Consider the following 27329-nt stretch of genomic DNA (forward strand, 5'->3'; position numbering starts at 1 on the left):
CCCTTAGTTATCATCCCAGGTTGCTCTGGGGCTTGATGTAAGTCCCTTTTATTTATTTTATTTTTTATTTTTATTAAGGTATTATTGATAGACACTCTCATGAAGGTTTCACATGAAAAACTGTGGTTACTACATTCACCCATATTATTGAGAGCATATTTGGGTCTTCCTTTTATTTTTGTATTTTGTATTTTGTAAGTTCAAAAATAAAAGTTAACCCACAGAATGAGTGAAAATATTCCCAATACATATAGGCAACAAAAGACCAATAAGGAAATAATGAAGAATTTCTACTAATCAACAGAAGACAGAAAACACAATAAAAAATGAGCAAAAAACTTGCAGAGACACTTCATGAAGGATGACATTCAAGTGGCCAATACATCGATGAAAAAGTACTCAGTTTCATTAGTCATCAGAGAGATGTTTACTAAAACCACAATGCAATACCACCACATGTCCCCAGAATGACTGATATGAAAAACATCACCAGCAGCAAGAGTTGGCCAGGACGTGGAGCAACTGGAACTCTTTTACACCGTTGGTGGGAATGCAAATTGGTGAATCACTTTGGAAGATTGTCTGGCAATGTCCAAACTGAGCATACATGAATCCCATGGCCAAGCAATTCCATTCTGAGGTATATATATCCCACAGAAATACATATATAATGTCGAGCAAAAACATTCACTAAAATGTTTATAGCTGCACCAGTAGAAGCACCGCAGTGGCTCCAGACCGGAAACCGTACGGACGCCATTAACAGGAGAACAGGTGAATCGTGGCGTATTCTCACTACGGGGTATCACGGAATGAAACCGGGTGGACCACGACTCTGCAACCGCACACACACCATGGGTGAGTCTCACTGACATGACACTGAATGGAGGAAGTCAGACACGAAGGATGACACACTGTGTGGCTCTTATTTGTATAAAATACAAAATAGTGGATGTTAATCTATGATGTCAGAGTCAGGAGGGTCTCACCCTTGGGGACAGTGATTGGATGGGGGTCCATGGGGCTGTCTGATAAGAATATACTGTAACTGTCCCCTGATCTGAGTGGTAGTTGCAAAGTTGTGCTCACACTGTGAAAAAAAGTCAAGCAGTATATTTATGATATGTGCACTTTGGGTATGTATGTTCTACGTCAATCAAAAATGTTAAGGAAGAAGCAAAAACAAAAAAATCCCATTATTTTTTGAGACTTTCACAAAAAACAACAGGTCGCTGATCCCTAGTTTCACCTCCATTCCTGTTTAGAGGTCCCGGTCTTTATTTTACTTGAGCTGTTTGTTTTGTTACTAATTTCATAGTTTTATTTATTGTTATCAAAGTTATTCATGCACACGGTGTAAAGGTCCAAACAGTTCTCTGGGGCTTGTTGTAGAAACCCCCTCCCCCAACCTCATCGGCTCTTGTCTCATCCCATCCGTCCAATACAGCTGTTACGACTGCACAGGCGTGACTCGCTGCATAACCTCTCCGTTCCCCTTGATCTAATAAATGTCCTTTTGTGTACTGTTTGCATGTGCTTACCGTTCATTACTCTATAACCCCCAAATATTCCCCAGTTTGCGCAGACACACTCAGTAGCCTGTCACGTACTCTGAATGACATCCCTTCTCTCAGTCCTCACCTGCTCCAGTGGGACCGGCTCCCCTCCAGCCCTGCTGAACAGCTGTGGGCTTCGGCACGCCCCTCACGGCCTTCCTGGGAGACCGCTCCCTCCTCTCCTGTGTTGGATCTCCTGTTTCATACGTACCAAGTCATCTTTATTTCCTTGTCCTGGTGGAGCAGGAAACCGCTTCTAAAAGTTTCCTGAGAAAAGGGGCATGGGAAGCAAAGCTTCGAGGTCTTGCATGTCTGAAAATGTATGTATGCCGTTCTCACACGTAAGTCATTGCTTAGTTGCTTACAGAGTCCTATATTGGAAAAATATTCCCTCAGAAATTTGAAGTCATTGCTTCACTGTGTTCTTTCCTCCAGTGGATGACATTCTAGCTCTTGATCTTGGCATAAAACCTGTTTTTCCTCTTAGTTCGGGTTCCCCAAGAGACCCTGAGTCATGTGTGCACATGGAGTCACTCAGTGGAGACACGCAGAGGGGAGCAGGGAAGGGATCAGGGGAGAGAAGGCGGTCACCATGCTGACTGTGACTGAGGGACTGAGCATGTCTAAGGCTTAGCTCTGCATAGAGATTTTGGGGAAATGGTGGCAAACATACATGTCAGAGTTCATGTGTGCAAGGACAAGGAAACTGTGTGTGTGTGCACGTGACATCCTCACAGTCAGCGGCTGACAGCTGCTCCCAGGGAGGAGGGTAGTAATTCCCCAGCACTTCTGGCCTGCTATGAACCCCACAGAGCAGCCTTCCCTGGCTTTGGAGAGACTATCAGGCAAAAGAGAGCCAGATACTGGCAGTTAGACGTCAGCAGCAGTTCACTGAAGCGGGGCTGCCCAGGCCGTTAGCGGGGGGCGGGCAGTGATGTCTGCTGTGGCGACCTGGCTGGGCTGTTACTTGGGAACTCCCATCTGTATTCTTTTGTTTTTTCCTTTTGTCCATATTTTTCTGGACATCTCTTGTCTGGAGGGTTCCAGCCTGGCTGCCTGAGTTCTGAGCTCTCTGGTTCAAGGATTACCAGAAGATTAACCAGGGTTCCAGGGGAGGACCGGCTGGGAGTCTTGACATTCAGTGGGAGACTAAACTTTCACTTAATCTTCCTATTTCAGGATGACACCCTTGACTTCTGGGGTCCCCCTGACCAGAGACTCTATAATTGGTGCTTTTCATGGTATAAATTCTCAGACCTGTGCTGGTCGAGGCAGGGAAGTCACACACTTGCTCTCAGAGGAGAGGTATCGGGTTAAGTGGACTTTCAACCAAACATTCTGTTTTTAGCCCCATACTCACCTCCATAGGTGACTAGTGTCACTGATTCCTTTTGCAGCTTCTGTGATGTAAATCTGATTGCTTCTCTGCTTTCCCCAATCGGCTAAACTAGTCACAATTTACTTCTCAGATTTCGGAGTCCCAAACATGTTGCTGCTGCCGCCGCCGCCTCTAGTGTCTCCGCTCCGCCCCGTGTGGTGTCAGTGCGTGCCCTCATGAGGCGCCCTTACCTATACGTAGGGAATGGATGGTGAGGTCAGCAGGCCCAGGGGGCAGGGTTTGGACTCCACCTCTTTCGTGTTTTAGCTGTGGAGCTTTGGATGAGGTATCCAACCTCTTTTGGTCTGTGCTCCTTCATCATTAAAAAATGAGAATGCTGCTACCTACCTCAGAGGATTGCTCTGAGGAAAAAATGAGGACACATACAGGAAAGTACAAAACATATTGTTGAGCGTAGGGTTGCGACTCAAAAATATCTTGGCTTCATTTTCCTGCATTTGGAGGTTGGGGAACCAGGGTGATGACTCAAGGAAGACAGCGAGGTAGACAGCAGGCTGGGCGGCTCAGGGGCAGTTTGGTTGGGCCACACCTCCACTGTCCTCTCTTTCATCCCTATTGCCATTGCCTTGGATCCTGCAGATACAAGATTTTAAAAACATGAACTTACTATCCTATATTCTGGTAACCCCTGTCCCTATGCCAATCACAAAAAAAGGGGGTTCTGGGTTTATTATCTCTAGAAATGAATGACCGTAGAACACCAATTATAAATGAGTCAAAATTTTTTCTTTGGGATGTTAAAATCCAAAGACTCGAGGCATGATAAAAAAAACAGCTTTGGAAGAATAATTCAAGAGTTGATTTTTTTCAACACTGTCACATATATACATAAACACTGATACATGTGTGCACAAACAGACACACACACTGACTCACATCTGCATGTACACATTCAAAGAACTAGATAAAAATTCACTAGACTTTGGAGTAGGTAAGTCGGGTGGAAGCTGGGAGCTGGAACAGGTAATGTATGGAGAAACTACTGATGTCCTTTGATCTCTGCCCTCAGAAACGAAGTGACTTCCCCCTTTTTTGGTTGTGGCATCAAGCTGCTTGTGAGGAGGTTAGGATTGTTTCAGCAGGAATATAAAGAGAAGAAAAGAGCTAATTATGCATTTATTATGCATCTACTGAAATTCAGAAGGATTTTCTAGCAATGCAATAGGCTTGAAATCTGGACTCTAAGGGAAGAATCATATTCGCTTAGCTCCCGTTTAACATAATCAAGATCCAGATCTAGAGTCAACATTCTACTAAAGAAGGAGGTAATTCGATTTCTTGTCTAACATCCTCATCTGACTATAATGGTGATAATCACACCTACCTCAAAGGAATGCTTCTGAAAGGAACTCCGATGTTCTAATGTGGCAACTAGTGTCATGAGGTCAAGGATAGGATGTAAGAGGAACGAGAATCCTGCCCCTTCTTGGCGTGGGGATCGAAGAAGAGGAAAGCCGGGAGGAGTCAGGAGAGCAAAGCTGGAATCATAGAGGCTTAACGTGGAATTGGGGAAACGGCTTCAAAAACATCTAGAAAATGGAAGAACTTTCCTAAATTGGCACAAACTTGTGTCTAATTTAGATGAGTGGGCAAATTAGGGTGACCTGGCAAGGAGGTAAGGCCTCCCCCTCTAGTCCTTCCCCAGGTAGGTACTGAGCTGAGCCATGGGCCTGGCATGGGGCACAGTGTGACAAGAAGATAACGAATGGACAGCATGTGGTTGGGACAGCTTGGGTCAGGGACTAGATGAAGGACGTGGTGGACATTTAGGGGGTCCACTGGGCTTTCCAGAACCACAGGGAGGTTGCTTCTGCTCGTAAGTAGCGATGAGATCAGACCCAGCCAAGGGAGACCCAAGAAATACTCCAGCTATTGAGATGAACCAAAGGCCAGCAGGGTGACTGTAACCAAATACACATTGACCCATAAGCACCCCTCCGGTGGCAGAACCCCCAGGAGGCAGAGGACCCAATGCAATGGGCCACCCTGGGCGTCCCTACCTAGTAAGCCACATTCCCCTCCCCGTTTGCAGGGCAAAGCTGCAAGGTCTGGGGACCTGCCTAGACTCAGGGCGCGCGCGAGGGTGGACACGCCCTCCCCACCTGGGTCCCACACGCTCACTAACAGCCCGGCCTGGAACCACAGTCTCTGGCTGGGCAGGAGGACAGCTGCCCTTCCCTGTCCTGCCTTGACACCAGTGACCTGGGTTCTGTCTGGCTGTGGCCACCCTCTCCTCAGCCTTGTGCGATGCAGGGGCCCCCACCGACGCCTTGCAGGTGCGCGGCGTGGCCGGGGCGGGCGGCGGCGGGGGCAGGGGTCGGTGCGCAGCCGGTGCAGCGCGGCCGACTCACCTGCATGGCCGCGGCCCCGCGGAGTCGGCAGCGGCTGGCGGCCCGGTGTGCGCCCGCCCTGACTTCCGCGTGGGGCTCGCCGCTCCCTCCCCGCCCCTGCCACCTGCTCCCGCCACGCCCCTGCCCTTCCCTGGCGCCTTCCGGGGACCCCTCCCGCCTCCGGAGGCCGTCGCCCCCACCTGCGGGGACGCTTCCCGTTCATTGGGGGGGGCTGCCTCAGTCCTCCTTGCTGACCCCAGGACCCCAACCTCATCAGCCTCCGAGGCCGATCCCCTAAGAGGAGAAACCGCGGCGGGAGGGCCGAGGGTGGGGCAGATGCCCAAGAACCCAGCCTTCTCCCGGCCTGAGCCTAGGCTTTGTGGGCCCGGTGGGGAGGGCAGCCTCGGGGTCCTTAGGACGGGGGGCTGGCCCTGGGCTGCAGGACCGAGGGGCGGCTTCACCGCTTCCTGTGGGTCAGCCGCAGACGGCTCCAGGCCCCCAGGGCGGGCCTGTCCTTTGGGAGACAGTAACTGCCCCCGGAGGAGGTTGGGGTGAAGCTGGGACTCGGGGCAGGAGCTCAGCTGGGCAAGGCACACGGAGACGCTGAGCTGCGTGTGGGGGCGTGGCCGGCAGGGAGGCGCCCCGACGTCACGGGAGTTAGGAGCTCCCCTAGTGTCGGGGGGCAGCACTACGCAGCCCATGCAAGCCTGGGTTGATCCGGACTTGAAACGGGCCACCCCAGGCTCTCCCGGGATAGCATGGCCCCACCCACACTTCTGCTTGGGGGCCCCACGGCAGGCTGGGACAGGACCAGGGCCGACCTGTGAGGTGGCAGAGGCGGGAGGGGGGGGGGCGTCTGGCAGCACAGACCCTGTGCAACTCTGATGGAGCAAATGTGGACAAACACCGCCAAGGTGGAGGGACAGAAAACCGCCACAAACTGTAGTGGCTTCATTAAGTCTGTCTGTTTCTCGGGAGGCCACCGGTCCAGGAGGAGCGGCACTTTTTGCTCTGCCGTCTTGAGCACATGGGCTCACCACACGGCTCAGAATGGCTTCTCAAGCACCAGGCATCCCAGCCGCCTTCGAGGCAGGAAGAGGAGAGGGAGGGAGGCGCGCCCCGCCCTTCACAGGGACGGCCGCCGGCCACACCTCGCTGCAGGGAGCCCGGGAAGTCCGGCTGCCCTCCTGAGGACGAAGGTCGGCAGGTCCCGGGGGCACTCAGCAGCCTGCTCCGGCCTGAGGGCCTCGGCGCTGTTAGTGCTCAGGAACCGGACTCCGCAAGGGCTTCTGGGCTTCAGCGACTGGAACTCAAGGTCCACATGCCCACTGAGCTGCTGGACTCTCCGTCACGCCCCCGTCTCAGGATGCTCTGCGCTCACATCTTCACGGTGTTGGGCCGCTAGCCGTCGGGGATTGATGGGTCATCTCCCGTGTCTACCCAGCCGCTCTCTTTTTCAGTGTCTTTACTCACAGTCCCTAGGTTATTCCCACAGAAACACTGCTTCTCGCTCCCACCTTCCCCAGGTGCTAGGGAACCTGAGTTACATGGGGCCCTTGCTGCTCAACAGCTGCACCTGTGGCCCCCGGAGCAAAGGCAGCGCCTCTAACGCGGGCGGTTGTGGCGGGGGGTGGGGGCACTGGAGTCACTTCCTGACCCTCCGGGGGCGATGGGCAGTGAGGGCAGATTCTGCCTGGTCCCACCTGAAGAGAAGCCCCGTATAGCCCTTTCAGAACAAAGGTGAGCAATGAGAACCAAAAGCCTGCAAACTGGTCATACTTTGGTCCATTAATTTACTCTTTGGAAACTATCCTAAGAAAAAAAATCCAAAAGAATGCAAATATGTATAAATGTGGTCTTTGAGGCAAAAACTGTAAACCACCTAGATGTTCAGCACTGGGGACAGCATGGGCAGCCACGGAATACTCATGCTGATTGGGCTGCTCTTAAAAACGACCCTTTCGAAGAGTTTATGACAACGCAGGAAGATGCTCGTGTTACAATTGAAGTGAAAACAAGGATTGCAAATATGCACTTTTACAAATCTCAACGAATTTAAAATGCATTAAAATACTGGAAGAGCACATTAAATATTTGATATTTATATTCGCTTAGTGATTTGAGCTGTGCATAGTGGAGTTCTTGTTTTCTTTTATTTGCTTTCTTTGAACTTTCTACAACAAACACACATTACTGCTATAAACTTTATTATTAGATTTACATTATCATCATGCTAAAGTCTTTCATTATGAATTTCATTTTCCCCAGACTCAGCCTTGCTCTCTGCGTGAGTCATGAGCGCATCTTGTGAAGAATATGCAGGCAGGGGGGCCGCCCTGCTGCCGCACAGCCGACCCTGCCCTGTCTCGGGCAGAGAACTGCAGCTGAGGCCCGTGTGGGCCTCCTGCTCTTCCCCTGTGGACCCTGGACCCTGCTCCCCTTTCCTTCTTCCTCAAGCCCCAGAGAACCCTGTCCCCTGTCCTCTTCCCTCTGAGGGCCAAGGTGCCGCAGGTGGCAGGCCCCTCACTTCCCACTGTCTCCAGGGTGCCTCAGGCCTCTTTGAACTGTGGGCTGGGGGCCACCTCGTGGAGCAGGTCAGGAGGACAAAGCCACTAGGCGTGCCCCAGGCGAATCGCACAGGCACGAGTGAGCACGGCTCGTCCCCACCCGGGATCTGACTTCCCAACCCCAGTGGCCTGGATGTGGCCCAAAGACGCTCTGATGTCTTGCTGAGGATGCTTCTCAGAGGAAGCACAGCCAGGTCACTGGGGCTTGGGGCCTGCTGAGTTCTCTCTGGACTGGTCCTGGGCACCCCCAGTCACCCTGGCTGACAGCACCTGTTTGGGGAGGCAGACCTCCCTGGCCTCAGGCCCCTGCAGGGTTGACCAGTCTCCTACAATGGGCCTCTGCTCCTCGAGCCTGCCAGAAGCCGGTCCTTGCTTGTCACACCAGGGTAGCATTGTGTGGGGACCCAGGCCCCTCACCCCAGGGACACTTTTATCTCCCTGCTGCACCCCCAACACCTTCTGTGGCCTTACATTTTCACCAGTTCCTGTTTTCTGTCTTAAGGAGCTTAGAGCTGTTCGTGGCTGAGTTGGCAGTCCTGCTGTTTCCAATTCTTTCATCAACCCTAAGAAAACTCCAGGTAGCAGGTGTGCATGTGCAAGGGTGTTTTTTGTGATCTACTCACCTTTACAGATTTGCCACACCAGTGGGAAGAGCAGTCATTGTTCTTTACAAATTCACAACTTCCTGTCCCTTCCCTGCAAGGATATTTTTAGAAAGCATTTTTGCCAATATTTCCCCTACTTACCACCATGAATTCCCACAGGCCTAAGGAGACCTTGGGGTGTAGGCCAAGCCTCACCCACGTGAGCTTTGACCCAGGTCTGTGCAGTCTGGTCTGGAGGGACAGCAGCTTCCGTGTGTGGATAAAATCAACGTTCCTGTGGCCAGGATCCTCAACTGGCCCTGGCTGGCTTGCTCACTACACACGTGTGAGCAATACGTTGCTACTGACTCTACATAAAGAGCACTGCCTAGGGCTCTGGGTGATACGGTGGCACGGCTGCAAGGTGCAGGAGAGCAGATCAGAGAACTGGCGTGGTGGCAGCGCTGAGGACAGAGGCCCAGAGGACGGCTGTGCGGGATGACTGCGGGCAGAGAGGCCCAGAGGCAGAGACCGGCTTGCTTCCTGCAGACTCACGCTGAGTGATGGATATTAGCGATTGACCTGCCACCGTGGAAATAAAGTTGGGTATAACCCTTTCACCCCAAGAACACTCTACTGTCATTTCTTTGGTCACATTGAACCATAGTGAACTTGCCCGGGGCTGAAACCCATTGGCAAGATAATTGGTGACAGTCGGCAGGGTTCATTGGTGACAAAGGATAAAACAATAGATTGCCCAGCCAGGGAGGATTTCCAAGCCAGGCTTTCTCCCCCTAGACACAAAGGCTTTGCTTCTTGATGGAAAACTCTTCTACCCACTACACCCTGACCAGGTATAGCCCCCACTACCTCGGCTTATACTTTGAGACACACATTTCTCACTACTTCCACCTTCTTAGATGGTCATTTGGACATGGAATTGTTCATCATATGGCATCTTCCATTTTTTAAGCCCTTCCTATCTGCCAGGAAACTGCTAGGTCCTTTAATGTCTTAATTTTCACAAAGACACCATGAGGGAGATACTAGGCCAACCCCCATTTTACAGATAATGGAACCAAGGCACAGAGAGGTAAAGTGCCTTGTCCAGGGTCACACAGCGAGTGCATGGGAGAGCTCAGGCCTGCAGTCCCTTCGTATAACCTTGCAGAAAACGGAACTCTCCTCTCTGAAGGATGCTTGCAGTGTGTGCGTGGGATGCAATGCAAGGAGATGTAACCCAGGCCTCCGAGGGCCAAAAGGATGCTGAAAACTGAGCATGTGGTTTGTGTGAATGGTTCCAATGAGCCCTTTGCGCCCTTGACCACCTGGCTGGTGTGCAGTTGTCTCTCAGCCCTGGCCTTCCTTAGATCCTCAGACTCGCTCAGGCTGTGCACAGGCTGCTCCCTCTGCCTGCAAAGCCGCCCTCCCTTCACGTGGTCTCTCCCTTGTCCCCTGGTTTGGGCACATGCCCCCCAGTCGTAGTTAGGCGCCCTCTGCTCCCTCTAAGCAGCCTGCTGGGCGTTTCTCTCCACCATTGTACTGGCTGTGGGTCTCCCCCAAGGTGCAATTTGCCAGGAGGCAGGGGCTGGTTCCCAGGACCCAGGAAACCCCGTAGCAGGTACTCCACAGATGACTGCTGACGATTCAGCCCCTGACATTTTCTCCAATTTCTTGCCGCCCATAGTCTCTCCAGGGGCTGCCGACCCCTGCCACCCTCATATGGCCTCCACTGAACATATCCCGCCAGATTCCGGTGCCTAGAGCACTCCAAGTTCACAGCTGCTCCCTGCCGAGGATCACAGCGCCCCCCCGGGGCTAAGCCCGGTTTAAACTGTGAGCAATGCCTGGAATGTTGCCCTGTCCCCTCATCTCCCCCGTGAAGCCTCCCAATGCCCCGTCAGGACCCCCGGCACTGGAGACTGTCTGCTGACCCTTTCTGAGTTAGATGTGCCTCAGAGCAGGGCCCGCAGGGTGGCAGCGCGGGGCGGAGGCGGGAGGCGGCGCGGGCGGGCACGGGCGGCGGGCGGCTTGGGAAGAGGGGGCGGCGGCCCCAGGACTGGGGTTGGCAGCCTCGGGCCGTGTCGGTGGGCGGCGGGAGCGGCTGTTGGGAGCGCAGCGTCGTAGGAGGGCGGTGGCGGCCGCTACCGACGACTCCGTGCCCCCAGCGGGTGCCATCAGCGCCAGGCTCCGCGGATCCCCAGTTCGCCCGCCTGTCCCCGCCGCTGGGGCGGCACCTCCGCGGGCTGACACCGCCGGGGCCCTGCGCCGCCGGCCGCCCCCGCCTCCGGCCTCAGACTCCGCGCACCACCCGCAGAGGGCCGCCCTTCCCGGGGACCCCGCTGCCTGCTCCCACGCAGACCTCGCCGCCTCCCAACAGCAGCAGCTTGAAGTACGGAGCCGCCCCAACACTGGCGTTTTCTCCGGAAGTTTTGGGCCGGTGCAGGGCTCATTAGACTTTGGGAGTGTATTCATCTCATTCATTTAACAATATGTGAAATGTGTGTGTGTGTGTGTGTGTGTGTGTGTGTGTGTGTGTGTGTGTGTGTGTGTGTGTGTGTCTCTCTCTCTGACACACACACACACACACAGATACACTTACTGTTCAGCCACACTGTGCCTGGTGGTATGGGAGATGGGAGGAGATGGGTGTGTGTGTGTATGTGAGATGGGAGGAGATGGGTGTGTGTCTGTGTGTGTGTGTCTCTCTCACACACACACACACACACACAGATACACTTACTGTCCACCACACTGTGCCTGGTGGTATGCGAGATGGGAGGAGATGGGAGGAATTTGGGACGCAGGCCCAGCAATAAACAACATAGGAAAAGGCAGGAAGTGAGGAAGATTCTTAATGTCCTCTTCAGCAGACAAGCACTCAGCCCACCTGGGGGGCTGGGCAGGTGGTCTTGTTTGATAGGCTCACTGCCACACTCCCTGCGTGTCTCAGACATGCGAGTAGAGGCTGTGGCCAAACTTCCCCACGAGGCTCAGGCCAGCCAGGTCCCCTCTAGGGTTTCAGGCTCAGCAGTCACAGCCCCACGCGTTGAAAACAAGAGCCCAGGGCATTCCAGAGGAGCTGCGTGACAGCTGTTCAGCCGGGTCTAGAGCAGAGGTGGCATCCTCTGTGGCCCTGGATTGGGCACGGACAGCAGATCCTGACCCTCTGACTGCCAGGTGTTGGGGGAAGCCACGTACCCTATTGAAACCCCACATTCTCTTTCCTCAAGCACCGGTCTGGATTCTCTGGCTTCCATTCTGCCGTAGGCCCCCAGAAAGACGGGGGTGGGGGGAGGAATAGACAATTGACTCCAGGCGACAGAAAGTCCCCAGGCCCCCAGGTGTGCGTGTGCAGCTCAGACATGACCCAGGGTGACTCACCAGGAGGTCTCAGCTCCTCTCTCAGTTATGTCGGGGTTGCCTGGTCCCTGCCTGCACTCATTAGGGGGCACCTTGGGATTTCAGAGCAGAAACCCCTGGCTGGGTTTGCACCTATGGAGGGAAGTAGGCCGGGGGCTGGTTCAGATGCAGGCACATCCTCACAAGTTCCTGGGAGTTCTGTTTTGGGGGCCGCCTGCCATAGTTGTGATCTGAGGAAAACACTTCAGCCCTTCCTCGCACAGACATATGGATGTTACTGTTGCAGTTAACGAGAAATCGAAGGTTATCGGAAAAGGCTTCCAAGATGTAGACAACAGGGAGGAAGTTATTTGTCAATTCAGATTTGGTAACAAGAAATTCCCGGTAAGTAGGCCCTCCTTTCCTCCAGTGACAACCGTCCCGCATCGGGCTGCCTCCCCACAGTGAGCCCAGCTTGGACACCTGCCAGTGACACCCAGGAACTAATCCGTCCCCAGCACCGCCGGGCACCAGGGAGTAGCCTTCACTGCAGCCCACGCTGGGATTGGGGCAGGGTGGCCCTCAGAGCTGCGTCCCCCTCTGTGCGCCCCTGCCTGCACCCAGTAGGGGGCACCTGGGCATTTCAGATCAGAAACCCGTGGCTGGTTTTGCCCCGAAGGAGGGAAGCAGGGCGGGTGCCTGATGTTCCCTGGTGGGAGTGGTCCAGACAGCAGATTCAAATCCCTCCAAATGTATCTACATATGTAACTTTGTTTTGCTAAAATACTAAGAGAGGTTTAGGAGAGTGGAGAATGTATGATATGATTCCAGAATTTACATGAAAGAGCAAGTGGGTTTTCCATGGAGGAAAGTCAACCCGTGCCCGCTCAGACATCTCTGAATTTCTAATCCACAGAACCTGTGCGCATATGAAATTTTTCTGCTTTATGTCCCTAGGTCTGCGATGGTTCAATACACAGAGCAGATAACTGGAATGTCCCGCATTCACAAAGGACACTGGCCTGCTTTCACAGCCTTCTTCTAGATCCTTCTATCCCTTGGGTGACTTCAGTGTCCCCACAAATAAACTTAGAGCATTCTTCTCTCCACCTCCCCACACTCAGTGATGTCTGTGTGGAGGCCCCCTCAGCTGCCCTCTGTCAGTTTACCAAAGGGCCGGGTTTCCTTGAAATTGTAGACTCCCTGGGAGGGTTTGGGATAAGGGACAAATGGAGGCCTCATCTTACTGCCCCTTCAAACTCCTGCCTGGGGATGCCCACAGGGAGAGCACCGGGCAGAGCTGCAGTTCACAAGGTCACCAGGGCAACCTATTGTCCATCATAATGGACCTACGTCAGCAGGGCGGGGTGAAGGTGCATAAGTAGCGGGGCCATCACCCCACAGCCCACCACTTGCTACTTGGACCCACAGGGCAGGTATCAGGTGGCTGCTGGCAGGTGCAAGGTATACTGATCAGAGCGTGAGTAGAGCTGAGGTCGGGAGTGCCGAGGACCCTGAGCACGCGAGGAAGCAGAGGAGGTGTTAGCCTGAGGTGGCCTGCAGTTTACGGGGCCCGCCTGGGCCCCCAGGGACTGGGCCGAGGCAAGAACAGCGGCCCCAGGATGCGGGGCCCCATGCTGGTGGTGTTCCTGCTGCTGCTGCCGCCATCTCCGCTCCCGACCACCAGGAGCACCCTCCGCTACCCCACCCAGGACCAAGGTCACGACCCCAGCTCCAGGCTCCAGGAGAGCCCAGCAGATGGGGAATCCTGCTGGAGCACTTACGACGTGTACTTCGTCCTAGACTCGTGAGTGGCCCACCTGCTCTAGTCGCTGCCATAGAACAGTGCTGTCCCTGGGGTCAGTAGGGGGCCCCAGGCTCTGAGAGAGGGAAGCAGGGACTGTCCGATCACATCTGCGGACTCCCTGGGGCAGAAAGAATGCCCCAGGCATTTGTTCCCTGGGACTTTCCTCTTGAAAAGGATTGAAGGCCACCATGTGGTTTCTAGAGGACTCAGTCCCTCCAACCACATGGCCCAGATCTGTGGCCTGCATGCCCCTTAATCAGCAGGCGGGGAAATTGCTGTGCTGGGATTGGGGTTCCTGGGGTTCCTGCGTCTCTGTGTCTCCTGCTGCTTTGGGGTTCCATGTGTGCGTGATCTTTCCGTCCCTCTCTGTATAAAAGGTGGTGGTCACTTCAGTCTCCACTCTTCTTCAGGGTGAAAGACTCTGCGTGTAAGTGTAGATCTGGTGGAGAAGGTGACTTCAGGCTCTCTCTACTCCACCATTTACCCAGAATCCTGTTTCACTGGCTCTTGTTACCATTTTTGGCTTAAAGCCTATTTTATCTGATTTAACTATGGCTGATTTCTTCTGATTTCCGCTTGCATAGAATTTCTTCTATCACTTCACTTTTAACCGACATATATCTTTAGAACTGAATGAGTCTTTTGTAAGCAGCAAATATTTGGGTTTTATTATGTACTCAGCCACCCGGTGCCACACACATTTAGAGTGATGCTTGGTGTGTAAGGCCTGGCTGTATCATCTTATTGTTTGCTTTCTGCTCCTCTTATATTTTCTTGTTTCTTTTTCCCTCGGTTTCTGCCTACCTTTGTAGATTGTTTTCCATGGAAGTATAGTGTTTCCAGTTTAAGCCTCTGTTTGGTCAGTGTTTCTTTGTGGAAACTAAGGTTTAGAGCTTCCAAGTCTGTCTTTTTCACACTTCATGCCACTAGTTTGTCTGTAATTTCATTTTTAAATTTATCAAGGAAATGCTTGAACATAAATTTAAGATAGAACACATTAGAAATGCGCACACACACACACACGCACGCACACACACGCACACACACGCGCGCACACGCACACACACGCACACACACACACACGCACACACACACACACACACACACACACACCTTGAGGCTCTTGCCCACACCACCCCCTTCTGATCCTCCTCTTCAGAGACAGCCATTTGCAAGTATTCCAGATTTTATTTTTTTGACATTGTGACCATGTATCTAATAACGTGTTTATACACTACAGCATGTTTATACTTTATGCTGTTTCTTGCTGCTTGAGGTTACATATTCTCTGTGATCTCCTTACTGGGGAAGAAGAGAATTTAGCTTTGTTACATCTCAGCTCCCTTATATGATTCTGCTCTGTACTTCCACTCTCCCAGAAGAGTTATATCACCAGGATGTTTTGGCCTCGAGGTTTAATTGTGGAGCTGCCTATTGATGCCCGTGTCTCCATTCTCATTTAGGAGGGGGGCACTGAATCGTGGCTGGAGCCCTGAGTGCCAGAAGCCCACGCGTCTGCCCTGTTCCCTACTGCCTCCTTGCTGGGGAACGTAGGGCCCTGTGGCTGCCTGTGAGCTCTCACATTCTTGTGTTATAGAATCTGGAGGCTTTACCGACCAATGCATCCCTCCTCATTTCCTAACATTCCCAGGTAGCAGGATCAACCACCCGTGTTTGCCACCAAAGCCCCTCATCCGAGAAGTCCCCTGTCCCCTCCCACGCAGGGTGGATCGGTCAGTGGCTGCCACTCACATTGAATGAAGTCACCACGAGGGTAACCCAGTGATTTCTCTCCCGGTGCTGTGGTGGCTTCAGCTATTTCAGGAGCTGGGGGCCCTCACGGAGGAGCCTGCTAAGGGCCTGTGGAAGGCAGGGAAGGCAGCAACTCTGCTCACATGATACATGCACCTCCGTCTCTGACTCACGTCTTCTTCTTTTTCAGATCACAAGGTGTACACAACTGGATGTTCACACAGAGCTTTGTGCGGGATTTGGTGAACAGATTTAAAAAGTACGGCTCTTCAGCTCTGTGTTGCAGGGCGTTTTCCTCTCTGAGTGCCTTGCTGTTTAGATGCAGTAGACCCGGGCCTGCCTCAGGTCGCAAAGCTCAGGGCAGTGTTCCAAACAGGAGAGAAGGACAGATCACACTTGTTTCCTAAGATCTCTGCAGCCCTGCGTGGCTCCTTCCTGGGGGTCTGTCCTTGTTTTCAGGGGCACATCTTCCCTGGAGGCCCTCACAGATTAGGAAATATGAATGGCTGAGGAGGGAGCATAATTTCTTTGAGGCGAGGGGGAGGGAGGTGGGGAAGATCGTCCAGGGAGGAGGAGAAGGGAAAGGACCAAGAATCTGTCAGGAGGGGAGAGGGGCGGCCAGCGAGGGAGGCCCTCGTGAAGAGCAGGTAGCTGCCTGTCTCCTGTGCACGCAGCAGCCCTGTGCGCGTGTGTGTGAGTGAGAGAGAGAGAGAGGCAGAGAGGGAAACAGACTTCCGGGCTTTGGGTCCGCAGGGCGCTCTGCCGCACTCTGACAGGAGGGCTGCGCGCCTGCCGGGCCTCATGATCCTTCACTAAAGTGATGAGAACTTGTGGAGTCCAGGAAATGGGCTCCACACTAAGAGACAGAACGGAGAGCAGGGAACTTGGGGGGCGCCCCCTGCCTGTTGCACATCAGCCTGTGTGAAACACTCAAATGCCCATGTTTCCTCCCAAGCCCTGAACAACGCATGTCATTCATTACGTACTCGATGCACGGCCATGTCAATATGCAGCTGACCTCGGACAGGTAAGTGTTTCATTGATCCCCTAGAGCAGACCCAGCGATCAGGCCACAGGGAGGGCCAGGGAGCAGAGGGGGCCCCTGAGCCACACCGAGGAGCGCACGGGTGTGAAGGCACGGTGTCCTGGGCCCTCCCCTCTCTGCCCACCCTGACCTTCAGCCCTGGCCACGGGGGCCCCGCTGCCCCCTGTGCACTGGCCCTGGCCGGACCCTGTGCTGGTAGGCAGACTCCTCCCCTCCGAGCCCAGCCCTCCGTGCTCTACCCTTTCCCTAGAGCAGGCCGACTGCGAAGATTCCCAGATCAGGTGGAGCAGATGTGGGGGCCTCTAGGGACACAGCCTGGCACCTGCGGTTGTGTGTCACTTTCTGCCCCGGGCCACTGGGGAAGAGGGGACAGTCAGAACCAGGGACGAACGGATGGTATCACCCAAGTGTGGGTGCTGCAGTGGAGGGGAGCGTGTTCCCCCTGAGTCTGGTGAGGGGAGCCCAGGAGTGGGTCCTGAACACCAGGCTGGGGCAGGGTGCTGGAGGAAGGCCCCGTGGGCCTGCATCCCAGGAGGGTCTAGGCGGGAGGCGGGAGGGGATGGAGCTTCTGAGTAGCAGGGAGGTTCAGATTCTCATGGAGGAAAATGGCTGGGAGTGGGAGGAGCAGCAGACGGCCCGAGGACCGTGCACTGGAGGGGCCCAGGGCCCGTGGACAGGAGGGGCCACGGTGACCTTCCCAAGCTCTGCCTTAAGGGTGGGAGAACAGTGTGCCCTCACCAGGGCCCCCGGGGGGCGGTCGTGCTGCCAGTCACACTGTGATGGAATCACACTTGGCATCTCCCCATACTCACCGGGGGCAGTCAGGGTGTATCCCGGGGTGAGGTCCCCAGTTCTGCACGGCTTAGACAGAGCTGAGCGCAGAGAGCCCAGGCCACACCTATGGGGCTAGACAGACGCGTGCCCTCCCCACCCCACTCACCGGATACGGGACTGGGACGGTGGGAACCAGGCCAGCCAATGCCAAAGGCACGGGGCAGAGGGCCGGGCCAGGGCTGCTTGACGTGGCCCTCACCCGTCCCGGAAGGGCTGCTCGTGCAGACGGACAAGGACAGCCTGGGGCCGCTTGTAAGAGGCAACCCCTCATTCCATCTCCCACCTGCTCTGATTTTTTCTTTTCAGAAATAAAATAAACACTGGTCTTGTCGATCTGTTGAATGTCATACCTTCAGGAGCCATAAATATGCAGCACGGATTGAAAAGGGTACGGAATCTAGATTTCTGGGATGTGCCTCTGCTTTATGAGGTTGGCAGAGGGTCATCACTGGGTCGTCTCACTGTCCCCCCCCAACATCTTCCTTCCTTTTGCTGCAGGCGAATGAGCAGATGGAAAGAACACGTGCTGCAGGTAAGGGAGCTGCTTCCTCCTTCCTGGCGGTGGAGTCCCGGGAAAGAGCCAGGCCTGGGCCTTCCTGAGGCCGGGGCGGCCCTGCCCAGGCCGCGTCCTGGCGCTGACGCCGGGACCAGCTGCTTGCCCTCTCTGAGCGGCAGCCTCCCGCTCTGAGGGGTGGGGCTGAAAGCCACCCCGTGATGTTCCGCAGCACAGCCAGGGGTCACGCGGACGACGCCATGGTTCCTAGGAAGTGGGGGGCGCTGGCCCTGGAGCCGGGCTGCAGGAAGGAGAGAGGGGGAGACCCAGAGGGTCCTGGAGCGGCGGGGCCTCAGGGTGAGGAGGGAGCCCGCGCTTCCCCCTGCTGAGCAGGCGCTCCGCCCTGACTCCTTCTCCCTCCAGCTCCTGCCCTTGGGCTGAGGCTCCTGCTCTGGGTCTCCCGCAGTGTGAGCGACTGTGCCTGTCCCAGGAGCATCCTCACCTTGGCTGTAGGGTCTAGGGAAGCTGTGTGGCCCCGGGAGAGGCACTGAGCCTGGGAGGGGTTCTACTGCTCACCTGCCTCTTACTCGAGCCCTGAGCCTGGGTGTGCAGGTGCCCGCGGGAGAGCTGTGGGTGAGGCCCAGAGCTGGAACGGGCCTGCGTGGCCGGGCGGGAGTCGCGCACAGTAGGGGTGCCCCCTCCTGTTTTTGCTCTCCTGGAAGGCTGGTGCTTGTCCTGTGAAATTGCTGGCGTTGCCTTTCAGGGCTAAGGTTGTGCCATCTGGGAGAAGTGACAGTTCTGTAGGAGGAACCCTAAGCTGGGCTCAGTCTCCTCATCTGCAAAGTGGGTCCTGGGCTGGAGGCCCTCCTTGTTGCATGATAAGCTGCAAAGCCTTCCAGGCATGTGGGTGGCAGGTGCTCAGGTCGGGGTGGCCTCTCCCCAGGAGGGTGAGGCGTGGGGAGCAGTGCTCGGGTCCTGGAAGCCTGTGGCCGTTGCTCTCATTGACCCAGTCACGCCCTGCCTCTCCCGCAGGAGAGAGGGTCCCCAGCCTCATCATCGCGCTGACAGGTGGACCACTCCTACCAGAATCCTTTGCGGAGACAAAAGTTGAAGTGAGTTAAGCCCATTGTTACCAGCCTTTGTGTCCACATATTTGGACCAAATTTATTATACCCAACACTTCCTCTTTCTCAGGCTGAAAAATCCAGGCAGTTGGGGGCAACTCTGTATTTCGTGGGTGTGGAAGATTCCCAGAAATACCAGGTAATTCTGAGCAGCGAAGGGGGGGTCCCTTGGGAGCCTCGCAGGGGAAAGCTTCAAAGACGGCGCTCTCAGGGTCGCCCAGACGATGGGCCTCCACCCCCCAGGAGGTCCCTGGGGAGTACGGGGGGGCCTGTCCGCTGAGGCTGGGCCCAGGGAGTTGAAAGATGTGCAAGGTGGCCGTTCAGAATGAGTAGCAAGTGTTGTGTAAGACCTGCACAGCAGAGGTGAGCGTGGAAGTGTTTTCCCTCCCCTGAGCGTGGGCTGCTGGAGGTGCCAGGGTGTAGCCCTCCGTGTCTGTGTCCTGGGATGGGGACCTCTGGGTCATCACCCCTGGCTGTGGGCCCAGGCTGTCTCCTCTCCCTTTCAGCTCCTGGAAATTGCTGGCGAAGAGGGTCATGTGTTTGCAACGGACAGTGGGTACAGCGGACTGGAAGACATCGTTGACCCCGTGAGTGAGGGGCATGGAGGGGGCTGCACTCCGCGCCCCCGCCGTCCACGCCCGTGACCCTGCCACTCCTCTCTCTCTCTCTACTGCAGCTCATAGCCAGGTCTTGTGTAGAGATTACGTCTCTGGACTTCTCCTCTCTCTGCACTAGAGGTAATAACTGGGGTCGCTGTTGTAAACGCAGGAGTGTGTGTGTGTGTGTTTTGTGAATGTGCCATGTGTGTGGTGGGAGTGTTGTATGTGGTTCCAGTCTGTGTGGTGTGTATGAGCGCACCGTGTGTGTGTGTGTGTGTGTGTGTGGCACGTGTGGTGTGAATGTGTATAATGTCACCGTTGCCTGGTCCGTGCCTGCACCCATGAGGGGGCACGTTGGGATTTCAGAGCAGAAACCCCTGGCTGGGTTTGCGCCTATGGAGGAAACTAGGCTGGGGGCCTTTAATGGATGGACTTCATGGGTCATGGGAAGTGGGGAGAGGCACCTAAGGCTGCACCCAGCCCAGGCTCCCGGGAGTACGCCATCAATGACCGAAAGGAGATTTGGCCAGGGGGTTGCCCAGATGTGGGTTCAGCTACAGCTGCACGCTCCAAAGGTTCATGGGAAATCTGTTGTGGGGGTGGCCTGCCATAGCCGTGATCTGAGGGAAATACCGCCGCGCTTCCCCACACAGACGTCTGGATATTACTCTTGCAGGGAAAAAGACCGTCAAGGTTATTGGAAAAGGTTTGCAGGGCGTTCGCAACGATGACGTTGTCTGTCAGTTTCGCACTGGGAAGGAAATCATCCGTAAGCAGCCCCTCCTGTCCCCCGGTGGCAGCTGTCCCCCAGCAAATCAGGGCCCATGCTGGCCATTCACTGTGCACACCCCAAAAACCAGTAGCATGGACGGTGGAAGGGGTCACTGGCTGATCGCCTGGGCACCTGCCGCTCGTGCCCAGGACTGAATCGATCCCCAGCACCGTCATACCCCCGGGAGCAGCCTGTCCTGTAGCCCTGGCGGGGTGTGGGGTGGGGTGCACCCTAAGAGATGCACCCCCACCCTTTCCTGGGCTCTCCCTTCCCTTGGGAGGCAAGGACTCGAGTCCATTAGTCTGTGGGAGGGAAGTCGACGCAGCCCCAGGGCTCTGAGTCTCTGCCAGGTCTGCCAGGATGGTGTGTTCACTTGAGATTGAAAGATGATGCCATAAAAAACCCTAAAGGCTCCACTCCAAAACTACTAGAACTAATATCTGAATTCAGCCAAGTCTCAGGATACAGAATTAGTACACAGAAATCTGTTGCATTCCTATACCCTAATGATGAACTAGCAGAAAGAGAAATCAGGAAAACAATTCCATTCACAACTGCATCAAAAAGAATAAAATACCTAGAAATGAACCTAACCAAGGAAGTGAAAGACACTCTTAAGAGAAATTAGAGAGGACACTCCTAAATGGGAATTCATCCCGTGCATGTAATACTGGTTTGAAAACTCCTTTCCAGTCGCTCATGCCTGTCCAGGCCCCTCTGCGTGCTGGGCTGCCGTCCCATCCTCCTCCTCTCCGGACTGGGCACATCCAATGGGAAAGTCAGTTTGCACCGCTTTGGGTATTTTTGCCCATTTACTCCTAGCCTTTCCCCACCCAGACACCAATCCTTTCCCCTGAGCATACTTAGCATTGAGTTTTCATTCTGAGCTCCAACAAAGGGGTAAGAATGTTCAGAAGGTCGCAGCTGATCTGACAGTCGGGTCAGCAGCACGGCACTTGTTGTGAGGCAGGTGCTCCCAGGCAGGCAGAGAACGGGAGCCGACATCCGCCAAGGGGCGAGCTCTGCTTGCCAAGGGCCACAGGAGGGGCGTCGGGGATGTGGGGACATGTCCATTGACATTATTTGCGTGTCACTTTCTTCCAGGAATGAAGGCTGTATCGGTGGAAGACACCTCCATTACCTGCCCAGGACTGGAGATGAATAATCAGGGCCGGTAAGCGTAAAGCTCAGGGAATGTGGTCAGTTATGGGCACTATGGCGGGACCAGCGTGCGTGATGCGTCCTCTGGAGGAGCTGCTCACACCAGTTCTGGGAGGGCTCAGGGCTTCCTCTGCACCCACCTATGCGGGTGGTCCCCTGAGGGGCTGTGATCCCCTGTCACCCAGGCTCTGTCAAGGAGGGCAGGATGCAGGAGGTGCCGGGCCCCAGGGACGGTACCTGTGGCCCAGGCACCTTTCAGGGCCAAGCCAGCATGCTCTGTCATGGAAAAGAGTTTGGGAGGTGACACCAAACAGCCCGCCTCGCCACTTGGCCCGTGGCCACGAGGGCATCTGGGCCCTGCAGGGCTCCTCACGGCCTGCTCAGCCTTCATTGCACAGGGGGCCTCATCTCCCCTGGGGTGGGCCCTCCTGCCCCGTGCTGCCCCCTACTCGGGGTCCTGAAGGCCCGCTGATCAGAGCCGTTACAACGAGGACCACGGTCGGGAGCAGGTTTAGCCAAGCGCATGCACGGTGCTGTCTGGGCTGCGGGTCACCGACTGGGCTGCAGGTAACCATCTGCCCTTTCTGTGTTCTAGCGCCGTCCTCATCGATATCAGCCTGGATAATGGCCTCACCTTCATCAAGAAGGATTTAGAGATCAGCAGGAGGACCTGTGCGATGTCCAGGGTGAGACTGCTGCCACCCCCTGGGACTGTACTCTGTCCATCCCCAGACAGGGAGACACACTGGGAAGCCAAAGGCAGGAACAGTGTCCAGGGCAGGCCAAGCAAGTCGCTTGGGCAGCTGGGCACCTGGGCAGCACCTCACAGCCACGGCAGCCCCTGAGCCTTTCCCTGGGGAGCGGTGCCCCCGCTCAGGCTGCAGAAGTGTCCTGGGGGTACCCCTGTGAAGGTGTCTGCGGCTGTGCAGCTCCTCTGCCCTGTTGCAAGCCCAGGTTCCCTGAAGGCACATGGCACCCCGCACTTGGAGCTCCAAGCAGACTCTGGGACAGTGCTGAGAGGGGCCCCATGACTTCCACCTTGCCGCCTCCCTGGCCTGGGTCTCCTGGTGGGGAGTTCAGAGCTCCCTCTGGGTCTGGCTTAGGTGGGGGTGGAGGCTGGAGGCTGTGTGCAGGGAGCTAAAGTCCAGGCCCTCAAAACTGGGGTCCCAGACCCAGGAGCCCTGGAGGCTGGGACCCCCTGTGGCCCTGCGTAGTGGAGGTGAATTTCCACTGCACTGGTGCTCCGGCCCTGCTGTGGGTACAGCCCCTGCCCCCAAGCCTGGCTTCCGACAGCACTGACACTCCTGGGCATGTCTGTTTATACTTATCCCTGGATGTCTGCTCCGGGCAGCAGACGGAACTGACCCACTTGCCCATTGGGGTCCCACCTGGTGACAAGCGCCCTTCAACAGGCACATTGGGAGAAGAACTCAGGAGCCAACCGGTGTCTACTCCCAGCACAGTGGCTTCCCCCCAGCCCTGGCCTGGCCTCCCCTCTCCTCGGCCCCGCCTCCTTGGCACGGAGTCCACCTCGCCCTGTCCCTCTCCCCCTTCCCTGAAGCATCGCACTTTGGTGACCGGTTCAGGCCTTGCAGCCCCTGACTGCACAGATGCAGTGGGCTTCTCCGTGACTATGAGTAAGAACAGGACAGAAGCCCCCATTCCCTACGGGCCTGCCCTGTACCAGGATGGGCTATGAACCCTAAACCTCACAGGTGTCCCCTCACTCGCTCCTCCGGATGTGGAAGTGCAGCTCAGAGGGGCTGAGCAGCTCTGGGAAGGGGCCAGGGAGGGCCAGGCTATGGGGAGATAGACCCAGGGTGCTGCCCTGATGCTGTAGTCCCCCTTCATCCCGGCCCCAGGAGCCCCCCTGTACCCCCTGTGTGCCTTCACTGGGGGGCACCTCCCCAGGCCCCTGTGCTGTCAGCCCGGGCATGCAGTGGGCGCTGCCTGTGGCCCAGCACGGAGGACGCCGGACACCCTGGCAGGGTTCTGGGTCAGAGCCTCTGAGCAGGGTCTGTGGCGCAGGGTGCTTCAGGGGCCCTCAGGGCCCAGCCCCTGGCTCCTAGTCCCGCTGTGGCCTCTCAGAGTGGGGCAATCTGAGTGTAAGGGGGAAAGGTGGATTTGGAGGTGTGGGGTGGGATGCCAAGTGACGGGCACCACAGGAAGCTGCCCAGGTGCACGAGGACTTAGCACGTGTGCTTTCCTCAGGAGGGGACCCCACCTGCCCTACTGGGTGCCACACCACCGCCTGCCCAACGAAGAGCCCTTCCAGATGGTGGGCCGGAAGACGCAGAGGATACTCAGCCAGATGGAGGGCCTCCCAGAGGGGTGTTCCTCAGTTTACACTCTCTCTACTGGGCTGTGCCCCTCCTGACGCTGCCCTTTTTCCTGGTGCTGTGCTGCTGCTGTATCTGGCGATGGCGCAGTAAAAGTGTGAGTGACCCCTGACTACACAGCCCTGTGGCCCAGGCACTCCCCAGCCAGCCCCCCAAAGTATGGGGACTCCTGGCTGCCCCGGGATTCCGCCTGTGGGAAGGTTCCCGTCAGTTCTGAGGTCATCACCTGCGCACATGGAGCCTCAGAGCTGCCCTCCCATTCCTGGGCACACAGCCTGGCCTCTGAGGGGCTTTGTGCCTCAGGCTTGGCCCAGAGAGGGGACCTGTGAGCAGCCCTACCCCTGAGGAGAAGTGACCCCAGGCCCTGACTCAGGCTTCTGAAGGACCCACAGGGACAAAGGCCAGGGAGGGGCCTCTGCTGTGGATTGGAGGAAAGCACAGACCCTGCCTGGGCAGCGATGGCCCCAAAGGGAGGGCCAGGTGCCCCCCGATTGCTCTCCTCTGGGGCAGCTGTGCCTTTAAAAACACACATGGCCTCTGCCCATCTCTGGAGCCCTGTCCTTCCTTCCCAGTCACTACTCAGGACCCGGTCGTGCTGGGCGCCAGTCTGGGCAGGGAACAGAAGTGAAGTGGCCCCATTCCTGCCATGGCAGCTCCAGGACTGGTGTCTCGATGGGCCTTGGTCCCTGGGGTACTGGGGAAAAATGTCACCTTCATGGCATGTGGCCATTCTGCTGCCTAACCAGGGCAACAGCAGAGGGCAGAGGCGGGCCCCGGGTAGGGCGGGTGCAGAGGCCCGGCTAGCTGGGCTCCCAAGGGCAGGCGCGGGAGCACTGTGGGAGGAAGGACCCCGGGGGTGTGAGGGGGCAGCCCCAGCAAGATGCCGGAAGGCCTGAGGTCTGCACACTGGGGGCCTGAGGACAGGAAGCCAGGGTGCCGGGTGGACTTCCCTGAGGGCCGGGCACAGGGGCGGTTCAGGGTGTGCGGAGGAAGCGGGGAGGAGCAGGAAGGGAAGGGGAGGATCTCTTGTCTTCATAAGACATACAGGGTGCTGATGAAAACCCCCTGTTAGACGCCTGCAGCAGCACCAGGCATCCTAGGCTGAATGTCTGCCCGGGGACCCACGGGGAAGGGTGGGCTCAGTGCAGGCAGGTGGAGCCAGCCGGCCACAGACCCACATGCAGCGAGCCCTCAGGTGGACACCCAAGGCCCTGCTCTGTCCCTCTGCTGCAGAGCAGGCCCCCTCCTGTGTGCACGGCTGAGCCAGAGCCAGGCTTCTCTAAGGAGGGCTGCCCCGGGAACGAAGGCGAGGTGATAGAATTTCTTGCCCTTTTGGGGAGCAGCCTCATTTGCAAACTAAGAGTTGCCGGGTTTGCACTAGGGCGGCTCTCTCCTAAGGGACACGGTGCTGCCCCTCGGTCCTTGAGTTCTCCCAGCAAACACTGGCGGAGTGGCCAGGAAGTGACAGGTGTAGGGCAACAGCCACAGTGTCCCTACCCCAGGAGCTGCCCGCCAAGAAGCAGACACTGTTTTCTCCTTCTAGAGCCCAGCCGCACTGGCCCAGAAGTGCCCCTCGGTCATTGGATCGTGCTGTAGGAATCCTGATAAAGAGAAGATGAAGGAACCAGAGGTGAGAAGGGCCCTAGACAGGTGCTGATGCCCCAGGCTGGGCCGAGGGCGGCCAGGGGCAGGCGGCTCCTGCCCCACAGACACGGGCCCAGAAGGCCTGGCTTCTGTGGTGGTGAGGTTATGGGTGCTGGGCTTTGATCACCCGGCACCACAGTAAGGACACCATCCGGGCCCTAGAGGCCTGGGACAGAGAAAAGGCGTGAGGGCCCATATTCCCCACCCCCAGCTGGTCCCCGCCCCCGGGTCTCCCCTTATCACGGGCCCAGGCTTCTGGATGTGGGTGGCTGCCGACAGGTGCCCGTCCGCGGTGCTGGCAGAGCTTGTCGTCCGCTCCAGCCAAGCTCAGGCTTCCTCGGCCCTTGGGTGGATTGGTGAGAACACACGGGACGGCACAGCTCGCCCAGGTCAGGAAAAGCCAGGGAAGTTCTGTGCCGAGTTCCTCCTGCCATGAACACTCCCCAAAAAGAGAGTGTCACCTGCTGCTCCTGCAGACGTCCCCTCAGCAGAGTGAGGGAGAGGACTGCAGGGTCCCGGGAACCCACTGAGGAAGGGAGACGGGCACCTGGAGGAGGGGCCTGAAGTACCCCCCACCCCAGAACCTGGGCCCCATGCAGTGAGGAGAACCCCGTCCCGCAAGGCCCGGAGATGACAGGGGTGGATGGGCTCCCGGTTGCAGGTGTTGAGAAAGAAAGAGCCCTGCGGTGTCTGTCAGGCTCTGCCCCCGTCTCCCTGATTCTACATTAGTTTTGACAGATCCATTAAGTCCTCCTAAGCATCAAGGGGTAGCTGAGAGCCATCCTGCTCTCCCTGCAGGAAGTGTGGGGCCCCGGGGAGCCCAAAACACACCTGCCAGAGATAGAAGCCCCTTGCTGGGGGTCTTTCTGCCACAGTGCCTGCCCCATGCAGGGCAGGGTCACAGGCTTTGCGTGCACGCAGGCCAGGCTGCTGACAAGGGCGGGGCGTGGTGGTGAGGAGTCTAGCAAGCCAGCTGGGCCCCAGGGCTGGAGGCCCGGGCAGAGGGGAAGCACAGCTGAAGGTGGCAGCTGCCAGGAGCTGCTTCTCGGGGAGGGTGATTGTGTGAGGCCTGGAGTAGGATAAGGCAGAGCCAGGTTCCCAGGGGAGACGAGACGCTTGAGGAGGCCTGAGCAGGGAGGCCAAGGGCCCAGCCAGGCAGTAGGCACACAGGAAGGGGAGAGTGGACTTCCGGCCAGAGACAGAGGCGCCCAGGACAGGATATGGGCAGACTGCGCTCTGAGGCTCGATGCGGGACAGACAGTTTCTCGGAAGCCCGATGTTAGCACGCTACACGGTGCCGCTAGGCAGACCTAGGGGTGTATCCATGGAACTCGGGCCAGCAGGACAAGGGTGGGCTTGAGAAGACAAGGAACCTGGCAACCCCAGGAGTGAGGGAAACCACAGCCTTCAGCCCCCAATTCCAGTGGCCTCTCAGTAACTTTCTCTCTCTCTCCTCTTCTCCCCAGAGGTGTGATTCTGCCGTCCCCCTAATGATGCCCCACTGTGAGTCGTTGTCCTGCGGCACATGGATCTACCATCGACCCAGCTGCCATTGCTCCCACTTCAGCAGAATCTGCTCATGTTGCCAGGGTGAGCAACCCATTCGCTGCCAGCGGAATGATGCCATTCATACCTGCTGCAACCTGGATGCTCTGGAAAGCAGCTCTGAAAGTCTCAACCCATGACGCGATCTCTACGGCACCCAAATCCCCATATTGTTTTTTTAATATTTTGGTATGATTAATATACACTTACATGAGCAACACTGTGGTTACTAGATTGTCCCCATTATCGAGTCCCTCCCACATACCCCATTACAGTCACTGACCATCAGCATAGTAAGATGCTCTGGAACCACTGCTTGTCTTCTCTGTGATGTGCTGCCCTCCCCGTGCCCCCCCACATTAGTGTGCTAATCATAATGCCCATTTCTCCCCTTATCCCTCCCTTCCCACCCATCCCCCACAGACCCTTTCCCTTT

General features: G+C 56.4%; 1 protein-coding gene and 2 long non-coding RNA genes across 4 annotated transcripts; 2 read left to right on the forward strand and 1 right to left on the reverse strand.

Moving 5' to 3' along the window:
- Positions 1 to 742: 742 nt before the first annotated feature.
- On the reverse strand, positions 743 to 5414 carry LOC140844579 (uncharacterized). The gene is made up of 5 exons (XR_012123117.1): positions 5307 to 5414; positions 3283 to 3528; positions 2917 to 3125; positions 1642 to 1823; positions 743 to 879 (listed from the first exon to the last, which is right to left on the reverse strand). It is a non-coding gene; the product is annotated as an uncharacterized lncRNA (long non-coding RNA).
- A 5006-nt stretch (positions 5415 to 10420) lies between these two features.
- LOC140844577 (anthrax toxin receptor 2-like) lies at positions 10421 to 17002 on the forward strand. Of its 2 annotated transcripts, XM_073217473.1 has the most exons (5): positions 10421 to 10828; positions 12086 to 12183; positions 12736 to 13585; positions 15528 to 15596; positions 16293 to 17002. In XM_073217473.1, the coding sequence occupies exons 3-5, from the start codon at positions 13401 to 13403 to the stop codon at positions 16366 to 16368; spliced, it is 330 nt and encodes a 109-aa protein (XP_073073574.1). In that variant the 5' UTR covers positions 10421 to 10828; positions 12086 to 12183; positions 12736 to 13400; the 3' UTR covers positions 16369 to 17002. The 2 variants fall into 2 exon arrangements, with proteins under 2 accessions (XP_073073574.1, XP_073073573.1); XM_073217472.1 differs by lacking the exon at positions 10421 to 10828 and having other exon boundaries at positions 11169 to 12183.
- A 69-nt stretch (positions 17003 to 17071) lies between these two features.
- LOC140844581 (uncharacterized) lies at positions 17072 to 18010 on the forward strand. Its single transcript, XR_012123119.1, has 3 exons — positions 17072 to 17604; positions 17715 to 17748; positions 17942 to 18010. It is a non-coding gene; the product is annotated as an uncharacterized lncRNA (long non-coding RNA).
- The last annotated feature ends 9319 nt before the right edge of the window (positions 18011 to 27329 follow it).

The sequence above is a fragment of the Manis javanica genome, chromosome 11 (genome assembly GCF_040802235.1).
Source record: "Manis javanica isolate MJ-LG chromosome 11, MJ_LKY, whole genome shotgun sequence".
Taxonomy (NCBI): Eukaryota; Metazoa; Chordata; class Mammalia; order Pholidota; family Manidae; genus Manis; species Manis javanica.

Excerpts from the sequence above, each read along its gene's own strand:
- LOC140844577 (XM_073217473.1), top strand. The coding sequence starts at position 13,401 with ATGCGGGGCCCCATGCTGGTGGTGTTCCTGCTGCTGCTGCCGCCATCT. Across the intron at positions 13,586-15,527 it reads GTGTACTTCGTCCTAGACTC|ATCACAAGGTGTACACAACT; the intron begins GTGAGTGGCCCA and ends CTTCTTTTTCAG. Across the intron at positions 15,597-16,292 it reads TTGGTGAACAGATTTAAAAA|CCCTGAACAACGCATGTCAT; the intron begins GTACGGCTCTTC and ends TTTCCTCCCAAG.